Below are 13,248 nucleotides of genomic sequence, written 5' to 3' on the forward strand. Positions count from 1 at the left end.
TAGAGAAAACAAACGCATGTTCCATGATTAGAGGTTTATTAGTAAACAGTTTCAAAGCTAGTTCACACCAGCTATTACTTCAGTCAGTCACTTTCATCTCTCAATGCACATGGCTATTCCCATTCCTCCTCCTATACAGAGAGCAGCAACACCACGTTTTCCACCTGTTCGTTCCAGTGCATGTAGAAGAGTGACAAGGATGCGACAACCAGAGGCGCCAAGAGGGTGGCCAAGAGCAATAGCCCCACCTTGGATATTAATCTGTAAGAAAAAAGCCAATACAGAAGGCCAAGTTAAGAAACCGTTCAAACAGGTTAGCTTCAGCATGGCTTCACTGGATATGGTCTGTGATTGTGAATAAACTGCTACGACCATCTCCAGGAGAAACCAAGCATGGATGCAACAGCTGCTAATAATTAGTATTTCTGAAATTGAAGATAATTAATACGGGTTTGGGGAGGGGAGAGTAACACCAACACTTTGTGCCATCACTGGAAGAATACAGGGGGAAATGCATTTCCAGCAGCAAGTTCAAATTCTGAAGTTAATGATAAGTATGTTCAAACAGGAACCTAGATTTGCATACAAATCCACTGTAATAAAGCTGCAGCCTGCGGCACAGCATGTGAAGGGAACGCCTGCTGGGGTTCCCATCCTTTTTCCTTACAGCTAAGTGACGGCAAGGGCGGACTGACTGTTCTCATGTCTTGGGGATACAATCCAGATGCATAGAATGGAACGAGTTTGAATTTCAGGAGCCAAACTAACTGTGGCCTCAAATATATTCATTACCTTTTCTGGATTTACTTTCAGTTCTTTTGCTATTGCAACAGATAGCGAGGCAAAGGCTTCATTAATTTCAAACAGGTCAACTTGTTCCAGAGTCCAGGTAGCTTTGTCAATCTGGAAAAAAAAAAATAATTAAGAGGCTTTATTACTTTTTAAGTCTTCCTCAGCAGCAGAGGAAGCTTCTTGTAAGACTTAAATTGGTTGATTTGAAGCTACCACTTCTAAAAGTTGAGGGAAACATTTTTTCATAGCCAGGGTTGGTGACAAGGCAACACAACGCGCTATAAAATGCTGGCTGCTGTTACTTAACTAATTTCACACGCAGCGGTGGTGCAATTGTGGGAGTTAAGCAGTGTGTGGTATCTTTAATAGAACAAGGATTGTTTTCAAAAGTAGGTTTTAACAGATTAACAGCAAGTTTTTCAGGACATAAGTGCAACTCCATTAGAGATTCTCTGCCTAATACAGATTTTTACACAGGAAATAGTGAAGTAACCATTAGTGTCAAGCATCATTTGTCCAGTCTTTGCTTGAAGATTTTCACAGGCGGCTATGCTGGGAGATGGCTTGGCTCATGTTTTCTACTTGTGAAACTTGTGGTGCAATTGCCTACTCGGGTACAGGCTTAGGCATGTTGTACATTGTTACTTCCATTCACTTTTTTTTTTTTTAACAGCAACACTTTACCAGCAGGACCAGCTGCAGCAATGTTTCACAACCAGCTAGCCAGACTGGTGCATCTCCAAGTATAGTCTAAGATGAGGGCCCTTCCTGCTAGATACGCTAGAGACAGTATGGCAACCACTCCATTTCTGGGAGAAGTCTATAAGGTTTAGTGTTAACATAGTAAAAGGCATGGTCTGGTCATTCTCTCACTAAGAAGTGCTGCTATGAGATTCTGAAGAGATTAATATACGGAGGGTGTGAAGGGTTTGATAACACACATTACAAAGTTTGCATTAAGAAGTGGTATACCCTTTTGCAGAGTACCTATAAAATTATTTTGTGTCTGTTCTACAATTTAAACTAGCAATGTGTATTGTATATACATTTATAGCATTCTCAGTTTAAAAGAACAGTTTGAGATCTGGTAAGAAAAAGCTTCTCCATTACAGTTCTGATTTTCTTGTCAAAAGCCACAGAGCTTTGCTGAGTTCAAATCAGGCTTCTACATTGCCAGGACATTTCAGAGATGAACAAAGTAAGGCCTTTACAGAGTATAAATAAAACTAAAATAAAGCAAATCTGTCCTTACCAGCTGTGTAAGAGCTCTTTTCATACTCAATTTCATAGCTCAGCTTTTAACAATCAGCTGGGGTTGCCATGGGCTACGTCTATACTGGCAAGCAGCATGGTACCGTAGGGGCTGCCCGCTCAGGGCATTTCATTTGAGAACCTTGTCCCGTGGGCTGAACGCAGAGCGCATCAGTGGGTGCAGTAATGGTCTGAGCACATCAGACATGGTTCTGGAGTGCATCTGGTTTAGTTTCATCTGCAAGGAATCCAGCTGGCACGCTCCAACCCTTTCACAGGGCAAACTAAAACACAAAGGGCATCACCACGTTTGCTAACGCAGACGCACTGACTGGCCCTTCTCTCATTGTTGTGCTATTACAAATACAGTCAGGCAGTGATCTGACAAGTAACCTGGCCAGACACAGCATCAGAACCACGTTGTGTCAGGACAAAATCATCCCCAAATTAGGTTACTATACGCATCCACTAAATGCGATCTTTAGCCTCCTAGGTTGTGCAGGTGGCCTTCCACAAACCTGACTAGTTTGTGCTCTGAACTCCATTCATACACCTGTACATTTATTTTTTTTTCCCCAATGAGTAGGCATTAGCCTGGTAGCACTAAAAATCTTAATCTTGTATACTCTCCACTGTTTCAAGTCTCGTTTTCACTCAGAATATAGAAAAACCAAGACATGGCCAGAAAATGAAAAGTGATTACAAGGAAGGGTTTTCAAACAATAGATACATAGATAGGTAATTACTTACAGCTTGCTTTATTGCTGAAATGGGCCCTACTCCCATTATAGATGGATCTACACCTGTCTGAGCCCAAGACACAATCCGAGCCAAAGGCATAAGACCTCTCCTAGCAGCTTCCGATTTCTTCATCAGAATTACAGCTGCAGCTCCATCATTTATACCTGTGGAGTGACAAACAACTTTGGTTTTTTGTATTTGTTGGGCTTTACAGCTGTTACTGTACCACCTTTTCCTACTTGCGTAAGTTCACAATCTAGACAACACAAAAATCATAAATCTTTTATGACTGCAAGCCAAGTCTGCCTGCCACAAACACTTAAAACGGGTAACATATCTATACTGCTGTACATGTGACACATTTGTGATCCTATTTGGAAAGCAGCAGGTGGAAGACCTGAGGCACATTCTGAAAAACGAGCACATCAGCTTTATTCGGTAGGCTTTGGAAGAGGCAGCGTAAGGACCAAGGAAGAAGTTTCAAAGCTGCCTGTGGCAGGAGCATTAGTCCCACAGGAGTAACATTTTCCAACATGAATTGTTGACTTTTCCTTTGTCCAAACCTGCAGTATTAGAAACCACCAGACAGCTAGTTTTAAAAAGAGAGGATGTAGTTTCTGATCAACAGCCTATCAAATATTGCTGTTACTGTCCAAACACTTCTATTGCTTCATAGAAAGCAAGCTAACAAAAGACACACAGAAGATCCTCCACCACAGTTCTATTCGAGTTCTACTTATGTTGTCAAACACACTGCCGTGTCCAGCAAAATCCATTCAGCAGTGACCATGTGGCAGCCAAGCCCCTTGCAGAGACCCTGCCAGGCGCCACTGCTGCTTTTCCATTTCGGTTTTAGCCAGACGGACCAACCTGATGCATTAGCTGCTGTTACTGTCCCAGTTCCATCTGTCAGGAAACAGGGCTTTAACTTTGCCATTGTTTCCAAGTTGCTCCCGTGTCGAGGGTGTTCATCTGTTTTAACTTCTATAGGACCTGCAAAACAGAATTATACTCACAGGAGGGTCTAATCGCACACACACTCACCTCAACAGAAAGCCAGCACAAACAACAGGCTCATCAGGAACATATGCCATGCTCCTTCTAACCAACAGGCCATTCTTACGTCAGAGACAGCTTCCAACTTGTGTGCCGTTTAACAAAGCTCTAACCTCCAGCTGCTTCTAGGAGGACGGACAGCTGGGTTTTCCAAGACAAATACTAACAACTAAAACACTGGCTAGTTCTACAAAAGCAGATCTTATTCTCGCTGTTCCTAAGCCAATAGCTTCTCTTCCAAACAGAAGGCTACCCTCCAAATGATACTTGTAGGAATCTTGTCGCAAAGTGTAGTCAAGCGTCATTAAATAGTATTATCTAAACTGGTATCAGGAAAGCCTTTCCTTAGTTTGTAACTGGCCTAATGCCAGAACTTTTCCTACAGGGTCTATTACATGCAAATGTTTAACAACTGATTCTTGATTTCTGTTTGGTTTTGCACCCACCTCGTATGGAGCTGAGGGAACTCCCATGCTCTACTAAGAGACCTTTGGCTCAAGCACCGTAACATGCCCGTTTATATCCCTGGCAGACTTGAAGAGAAGCATACCTGATATATATGACTTAGTTAATTACCTAGTAACCTTAGTTACTCTACTACGTATTTTACTAGGTGAGCAATGAACATGACTGTTTTAAGTTTGGTGCAGCAGGAGTCTAACAAAATGAAAAATACCGATTTTGATACCATAGCTGAGCCTATGTTAAGTCAACGGTTTGCGTGGGTAGTCATTACATCTCCAATAAAACACAACAGGCATATTCGCCGAGAGCTACATTTAGATATTCCATATTTGCATCACTTCTCGCTTATTTAAAAAATAACCACCGAAAGTTGAGAAAGAGAGCAACAGGCTACATGCTTACAGAACAGCTTACAGAAAAGGCCGTGTAAGTGGGAAACTATCCACTGATTGTAGGAGACATGGTAGAAAACAGATTTTTTTTCTTTAAAATCAGTTTTCATTATCCACTCACACCTACCTTTTTTAGAAGGTACAAGAACAGGAACAATTTCTTTTGTAAAATAGCCAGCTTTCTGTGCTGCCTCTGCCCTGTTTTGTGACTGTACAGCAAGCTGGTCTTGTTCACCTCTGCTGACTTGCCACTGACTGGCAACATTTTCAGCTGAAATAGGAACAAAATGCAAATTGCCATCAGGAAATGCTAAAACTTTAAGTTGTAAAATTTTAAGCACAAGGGTAGCCATTGTTTACTGTAGCAAGCAGCTAAGCTTGTTGAACAGTTTTCATTCAGATTTCCTCATTTTTGTTTGCTCAAGATTCTGTGCAATGTTTTTTTTAAGAGCGAAAATTTCTGTGCGGAATCTCCTCCCAGATGTTTTGTCAAGTTAAATACAAATGCAAACAAACTTTTCTAGTTTATGTCTTCTCTAGATTATTAAGCTCAGGTCTCTCTACAGCTACTTCAGATGAGGGAACAGTTCTGAAGTTACTCTTGTTTCATAAGCAGGGTCTGAAAGAGCAGTTGGCTGACTGTCCCATCCAGGGTGCAATAACCTGAAGTTGCAGAACCATGTGTATCCACAGTACACTCCCCCACCCCACCCCCCACAAATCCATCCTGCTGAATGCTCCAGTTCAGAACAGGGCTTGCTTCGTTTATTTTTCCTGAACTAAATTAAACTTCTCAGATGCAAAAGAGATACAGCGAAATTAGCTCAGACAGGAAAAAAAGACCAGTAGCTTTACAAGCAAAGCAGAAAATGCCTTCAATGCCTTTCAATATCAGGAATTTCTTCCTTTTTCATGACTACAACCTAAGAACAACTTGAAACACGTTATTTGAAAATTTGCATTTCTGAAACTCCCTGTCAGTGCATTCTTCCCCTTCCCCAGTTAACCATTTCGTTTTCTGAACTGTCATAACTGACCTGTGATACCCATATGATACTGATAAAACGCATCTGTAAGGCCATCAAGGATTATAGTGTCCTGCAAGGAAGCCTCTCCCATTTTCACCCCGGCTCGCATGTGAATGACATGAGGAGCCTGCAAGAAGGTATTTTGAAAGGAGTTAGATGTTTTAGATCTCCAGTGTGTAATACAGCCAGGCAGCTGAAGAGACAGATCCCTCCCTGCCTCGCAGCTGCAGGTAGCTATCTCAAACCCCGGCGGTCTCCCTGGCTGCACGCTCTGTCTCTCCCTCCAGCCTGCCAGCTGGCAGGGTCTGTTTGGCCTGCGCATTTCCACAGCAGCCTATCACCAAGCAGCCAATGTGTTCTCTCCACAGATTGAATCAATTGTCCTTGGGGCCATACGGCCATGGGTCCACCATCCTGCCAGTCTTCTTGTAGGTGGTTCCCGATCGCACTCCACTGCCAGCAAACACCACCACCACTCTCAGCACGGGCAGCTAGTGAGCCGCAGCAGCAGAGACCACCCCCTTAGGCATCCAACCACTGGCCCAGCACAATTCCTCAATACAACCTTGGGATGAACACCTTGAAATAAAATTGCTTGGTGAACAATAACATTTCCAGTTATTCCTTCTTTGACATTCTTGCAACACCGAAAAAACCCATCTATTGCCACCTGTCACAAGCAAATCCATCAACACAACAGGGCTAGATGGAAATTAAAATCAGATTTTAAACATGGGGTGTGTTTGCATGGCACCTTTTTAGTAACCACAGTACCAGGTATTTTTTTTAATTAAAAAAAAAAAAAAGCTACTTGAAGTCAATTGTTGCATGTGTAAATTAATTCCCAAGTGCAGAAACCAAAGCTACTCTTTCAATCTGCCTCCAGAGCATTAGCCTTGAAATGCAGGATTTCAACATCACTTGACATGTGTGCTCCCAGTAAGTCAGCGCAATGAGCACCATCGTTTGCTTTACCTTGCTCATACTTTCCATGCCTCCTGCAACCACGATGTTGGAGTCTCCAGTCAGTATGGACTGTGCAGCCAGACATACCGCTTTCAAGCCCGACCCACAGATCATCTGGCAGCTCCAGGCAGGGACAGAATAAGGGATTCCTGCAGCAACACTCGCTTGTCGGACGGGGTTCTGGCCAGCACCTGCAGAAACAGGCAACATTTTACCTTTGTCCTTAAAAAAGAGATGTCAGCCTTGTCACTTTTCATAACGGGTACACCAAATCCACCAAAATTTAGAACTTGCTCTGTTTTCGGTTGATAGACAGAGAAGTTCCCAGTGGTAATCAGTAAACACGAGATCAGTTACCTCTCGTTTATATTGTTGATCAATAAAATCCCTGCAAGATCAGGGGCTTGCTACTGACAGTTTTATATCTGCAGCTCTGCTTCTGATGGCAGGTCAGATGAAACACCAACTTCAAATTAGCGCTAGCCTCTTGTACATGTGTAAGATAAGAGCTCATCCTCTGCATACCAGCAGCCCACAACTTTCCCTATCAGTTCCTATGGAAATCAAAAGCACAATTATGCAAGTACAGTCCTGAAAGCTTCCATTCTTTGTTGTAATCCTGATGGAGGGAGTAGGAGTGCTAATATTCAAAGAAAACATTCTTCATCTGCGTCTCCCCGGGCCAAAGTGATGCCAGCTCTTTGTATGCAAAGAAACAGAGAAGGAAACCACATCATCCAGCGAGCTAAAAATACAGAAGAATCTGGATCAGCTTTAAGTAAGATAAAAACGTTTATTTCCTTTATTTTATTCCTCCATCTTCATAAACAAACCTGCCTTATGACTCTGCTGGTGAAATATTTCCCTGGAAAAAGCAGGGGACGGTTCAAAAGAATTCCCTATCGGCCGCATTTTTATTCAATCAAAGTATCTGCCTCCCAGCCAGCGCACACAGACCGCGCCGGCCAGCCCCGCACAGCCTCGGCAGCTCCGTCCCGCAGGATGCTGCCCTCGGGGCGAGACCGACGCCGGGGGGGGGGGGGGCGGGGGAAGGATGCTGCAACAAAGGAAAGAAACCAACTTGCGGCCAGACACAGCGGCTGCGGGGCTTCCAAAAAACCCCAAGGCGCCCCCCCCCCCCACGTGCTTTCCCAGCGATGGCTCCGTCGCCCAGGGCGCTCCGGGAAGCGGCCGAGACGCCGCTCAGCTCCTTTGTCGGGAGCCACGCTCCGGGCGGCGCCGGCCCCAGCCGCCGCGGCGAGGAGGGGCCCCCGCCCGGCCCGCCCAGACCGCCCGGCCGCGGGCCCCGCCGCCTACCTGCCGTGAGGACCTGCCCCAGGATCACCTCCGAGACCTCCCCGGGGGCCAGCCCGGCCCGCCGCAGCACCTCCCGGATGGCGGCGGCGCCCAGCTCGTGGGCCGGCAGCGCCGACAGGCCGCCGTTGAAGGAGCCTGGGACAGAGGGAGAGCGCTCAGCACCGGCCGCGGCCCGGGGGGCTCCCGCCGCCCCAGCCCGCCCGGCCGCGGGGACATCCGCCACCCGGGCTCGGCGCGGGCACCCGGCCCTGCTTCTCACCCACGGCGGTCCTGGCGGCGGCGACGAAGACGACGGGGTCCGCGCTCATGGCGGCGGCGGAGCGGAGCGGCGAGGAGCGGCGGCCGGAGCGGAGTCGGCACCGGTCCCGCCCCTCGCCCGGCAAGGCGGGCCGCTGCCCGGGGCTCGCACCGGTGATTCGCGGCCGGGGCCCTCAGGGGAGCGGGGAGGGCGGTGGCATCGGGGCGCCCCCAGCCGGCCGCCCCCGGAGGCGGCGCCAAGGCGGCGCGGGCGGCTCAGGCCGCCGGGTCCCGGCCCCTCGCCCCGGCCCGGGCCCGGTCGGCGCCTTTTGCGGACCCCGGCTGGTACCGGGGTTGCTTGTGTACAACATACAGTGCGGGATCAGCGCCCCGTTATTACACCGTGGCTCCAAGGGCAGCGCGTTTATTTCACGGGATCGAGGCGAGCAGCACGGCAATAACCTAAATCCAACCCTACAAAAACGCTCATCGGCGTTAGATCTGCCCAGCAGTGGTTACCGACACCCAGAGATCACAACCGCCCAGACGTCCTTTTTTTAATCGAATTTACCAGGAGCCTGGCGTTACATTTATATACACACACACAGCGCAGGCGGCGCCACGCCGCCGGCCCCGGCGCCGCTCCCGCCGCCCGGCCCCAGGGCGCGGCCGGTGCCGGGGCAGCCGGGAGGGACGCGGGGCAGCCGGGAGGGACGCGGGGCAGCCGGGAGGGACGCGGGGCAGCCGCCCCGGCAGGCGGAGGCTGGAAGGCTCCGAGGAGGCAGCGATGGCCGCAGCCCTCAGCAGGGCAGGCTGCAGGAATGCCTCTGCGGGGAAACGTAGCTGGGAAGCCCAGAGATGTGGGGTGGGGAGAGACGGTAGGAAGGCATTTGTAGGAAGAAGGGACGGAGTGAAGGGAGGACCCAAAAGCGTTAAGTCAAAGAACGGAACAGCAGTTAAAAAACCAATGGATATATGGGTGTGAGTCTCTCACAGCCTAGATACTCAGTCCTTACTCCTTCCTGTACCGAGCCCTGCGCTGACTCATTCGCAGAAGATACTCAGCCTCATGGACATGCCAGCCAAAGTACCAGTACCACATATAAGTTGCAGCTGAAGGCCAAGGACATGGTTAGAAAACAGCCTGTCACTCTTACCTTAGCTAGAGTATCAACAAAGCTGTGAGACACATTATTCTATCCATGCAGTAAAATTTAGTAGGATTGGGACACGGACACACAGAAATTAAGTCCTAGAAAAGCACACAGTATGTGATGACAGTCACTGACAAGAATACGTGACAGTGGCTGCAGCAATACACCCGTGATTACACTGCATGTTGGCCAATTGTAACTTGGTGGTATTAAATTTGCATGTATAAAATGTATCTGAACCCTCTGTGTGGAAACACGTAGCAACAACAGCATTACAATACCTGAGTTGGATTACTCTGGCTCCCAGAAGCCACTATTCTTGCTTTTACAATGTAAAAAGCTACAGCGTTACTACACAGGGGGAAAAAACCCAACCAACCACCACCAAAATTTCACAAGTAACACTGTTAAACCACTCTGGTCAGCATAACTCCCAACACTCAAAACACATTTCTCCTTTCAGATATTGCAGTCTGACCAAAGAATGCAGCCAAATGAAGGAACTATGTATCAAAAGATTTCCTCAGTTACTTTGGGGCTTCTAAGCTTTTAGCAAGAGATGAATCCCCCCAGGTGTCTTCAGCAAAGGAAATCTCTCAGACAAAAATCCCATGGACAGCCAAATGCTTTAGTGAACCCATCTACCAGCCCCCTAAGGATGCATTAATTGGCAACAGGCATGGGTGACAGCTTTTCTTTAATGATGCTATGCACTCAGGGCAGCTGACAACACTAAAAAAACCCCTCAGATTAAATCTGGATGGGAAAAACATGATTGGTGTCTTTTCAAAAGACTCATCAGTAATTAGTAGCTCTACTATATAAGGAAAACTCAGGAATATATGATTGTAAGCAATACAGAGTGATTGATTTAGAAAAATATTGTTCAGTTCCTGAGTAACACTACATAAGTGAATGTAGTCCCTTCACCTTTTAAAAAATCAGTCGAGAATGAGTAATGGGGATGTATGAAAGCAGCACCAAGTCACCTAGTTTAACAACTGTACCATATACCAAGACATGATTTTTAATGTAATATTTGACTGATGACAATTAAGGTCATCAATGCAAATACAAAATCAGTAACGTAGGATGAGCACAGATTAAGGTTAATGTTAGCAGGTGTGCAAAGTCCAAAACCAACAATACACCTGAAGTAAGCCTTACAGACAGGATTCCCTTGTATTTAAAACTTTACAAATATAATCATAAATACTGAATAGTTCAGCCCCTTCCTTCCGCACAATTCACCTTTAACCCAGTAACAGACAGAAAGACTGACTGTGAAGCAGCCTTAGGGACTTCAGGCCAGCCCGCCCCCACGAGCTGACCTGCTGCACCTTTGCTCTCAGCCCCAAACAGCAGGATGGTTTTGCAACTCAACACGAGTGACAGACCAAGCTGCAATGTTGGGCTACCCTAAAACACAGAGGTGAATGAGTTTCATCTTGGTATCTTTATCAGACTTGCAGTACCCTATTTAACTCTGCTTGGATGGTGTCCAGGATTGAGATCCAAATGGATAAAAGGGACACGTAAAGGAACAAAATAACATAGCAATTGCACAAAGGCAAATAATTATGAAACACGTATGGTACAGATCAAAGTTAAGTTAGTTAAATGTAGGAAAAAAAAAACTATTAAACTTAACTAGGCAGCTGTGTTCTTAAATTCAGTGTAGTTAATGAGCAGCATAATACTCAACAGCAAACTACTGCCCTGTGCTGGTACATCTTAACATTTCTTGGAAATGTAAGCTCTGGGAAATGAAGTCAGTAAAAATGAGGACGTCACTTCAGGACAGAAAGCTTACTTGCTGTCAGTAAAAGAGTAAGGCTATGTTGCCCAAGGTTTGTTTATTACCTTTCTATGAACATAATGAAATGGACTTCTGCATTATATGAAATACTTAAAGTGCAAGGATTTTGGCATTTTCATTTGGTAATGGTGGCTCAGTTTTATTAGAAATAGGCTAAAATTTAGAGCATTTCACTATTCACTCATTTACTGTTTTGCTAAAAAAGCTTTTCTAAATTCAGTCTTCACTGAGATAAGTGTTGCTACCAAAATAAGTCTGACACTTGGTCAGTGAGTATTTACAAGAATACTTTTGTTGGGGATGTGAGTTTGACAAATACTAAGCTGCGCCTTTTACAGGCAAAAAAAAAAAAAATACTACAATTACTTCAGATTCATAAAACTTGATACAAAATCATACTATAATTAAAAAAACCAACACAGTTTTACAATTTTCCTGTACTAGGAAATCCTCTAGTATTTAAAATCTTATACACAAATAATGGTTCTAATATCTGCTTTGTTGGGATCCTTAGAGAAAAACATGCACATGGGATTCCTCCCCTTCCCTGCTGACATTGCCATCATTCCATATTGCACAGCCAGAAAAAACCGATGTGCTCCTCGGGTCACTCAGGCAGATATGCTGTTACTCACGTCCTCATTGGTGTTCAGCTGATCTGCACCTGTGAGGGAACACTCACAGCAATGAAATAAACAAATGCCAGTGTGTCCCAATGATCAAAACATAAATTCACAGTAGAAGCATTCCATCTTCATATTTTATGGAACTGGCCCTTTGCTGTGGGATAGGATACTTATAATACATAAATTTAATGTCAAATAATTGACAAAGATTTGGGACTTTGTTACTAGTAGTGATACGAGTATCCTGGGTTTTGTTATTTCTCTTCTGGCTTTTATTCTTTGCCAGCAGCAGGGAACACACCTAACTACTTTTGCAGCAGTGTCCATTAAAAACAGCGCCTTCAAAGACAGGAGTCAAACCTTGCCACAGTAATCGCGCAAGACACCTCATAATCTTCTGATACTTTTGGGGCCCATAGTTCTCATCTGAAGCCATTTAAGAGGCATTCACCTTTTAGATACAAGACTTCTATGCTTTGTCTGTGTCTGATATTACTTCTCTTCCTCATAGAGAATACAAATTGTTCTTTGGCTGGTCTAAGCAAAAAGCCAGCTTTTTGCTCTTTGAGAAAGCAACAGCAAAGTTATCCTTTTTTTTCTCTCCTTAAAAAAAATAATAAAAATTCATCAGCTATCAAAATAATGAAGCTTGACAGCAAACTTAATTTCCTGAAAACCAGAGCCTTTTTCACTTGGGAAAGATCTGAGGAAGCCTTTCCCTTTCTCCATGTACTGTGACATAGTGCCAGGATATACAGGGCACTCAGGCTTGCAAAGTACCTTTAGGACCTTAAGGCCCTTTCTCACATCTAGAAAGACAATTAATTCTTTTTCCAGGTTTTCTTACCAGTGGTCTGACACTCAGTTATCTACGGGTAGGTCCAGCACATAAGGTATATCTCAAAGAACAAACTTGTTTCCCAGTGAGGATGAGACTGATGTTTTCTAAAATTCCTCAACCTCAAACTCCAACCTGACTGATTGAGTCCTTGGCAAACAAGTTCATGATAGGCAAAAAATGTTCTTGGCTGTGTTAAAAGCAATCTGTGTTTTCCTTGAATCTATTTTTGTCAGGGACAGCCCATAATCTAATCAGTGTTTAATAAAAAAATGCTGTCTTCCCCTCAGACAGAAAAATTTTCACATTATTAAAACCACCACGGCCTTTCTAGGGCTTAAAAAACGAAAAGGTACAGTAAAACCACAGCCTTTCTGGGGCTTAAAAAAAGAAAAGGTACAATAAAAACCTGGGTTTATAACCTTTGCAACTATATGCATACCTGTACTTCAAATGCAAGCTTGCAGTATTTACCAAGCATCCTAAAACTGTTTTTAGCTGAAGCTGTAATGGTATCTTGACTGATTATCAGTCAAGGAATGTCTTTAGGAGAAGCTCTGGAGTTT

General features: G+C 45.1%; 1 protein-coding gene across 1 annotated transcript; it reads right to left on the reverse strand.

Moving 5' to 3' along the window:
* Window positions 1–19: 19 nt before the first annotated feature.
* ACAT2 (acetyl-CoA acetyltransferase 2) lies at window positions 20–8,418 on the reverse strand. The gene is made up of 9 exons (XM_055713371.1): window positions 8,268–8,418; window positions 8,009–8,143; window positions 6,701–6,882; window positions 5,735–5,852; window positions 4,825–4,968; window positions 3,655–3,777; window positions 2,794–2,948; window positions 793–903; window positions 20–261 (listed from the first exon to the last, which is right to left on the reverse strand). The coding sequence occupies exons 1-9, from the start codon at window positions 8,314–8,316 to the stop codon at window positions 94–96; spliced, it is 1,185 nt and encodes a 394-aa protein (XP_055569346.1). The 5' UTR covers window positions 8,317–8,418; the 3' UTR covers window positions 20–93.
* Between the last annotated feature and the right edge of the window lie 4,830 nt (window positions 8,419–13,248).

The sequence above is a fragment of the Falco cherrug genome, chromosome 6 (assembly GCF_023634085.1).
Source record: "Falco cherrug isolate bFalChe1 chromosome 6, bFalChe1.pri, whole genome shotgun sequence".
NCBI lineage: Eukaryota > Metazoa > Chordata > Aves > Falconiformes > Falconidae > Falco > Falco cherrug.

What these genes read in the sequence shown, in the direction of transcription:
- ACAT2 (XM_055713371.1), bottom strand. Translation starts at nt 8,316, where the DNA reads ATGAGCGCGGACCCCGTCGTCTTCGTCGCCGCCGCCAGGACCGCCGTG. An exon ending in GGGGCAGGTCCTCACGGCAG is followed by an intron (nt 6,883 to 8,008) that starts GTAGGCGGCGGG and finishes CTGTTTCTGCAG; the next exon opens with GTGCTGGCCAGAACCCCGTC. An exon ending in TCTTGTACCTTCTAAAAAAG is followed by an intron (nt 3,778 to 4,824) that starts GTAGGTGTGAGT and finishes TCTGTTTTGCAG; the next exon opens with GTCCTATAGAAGTTAAAACA.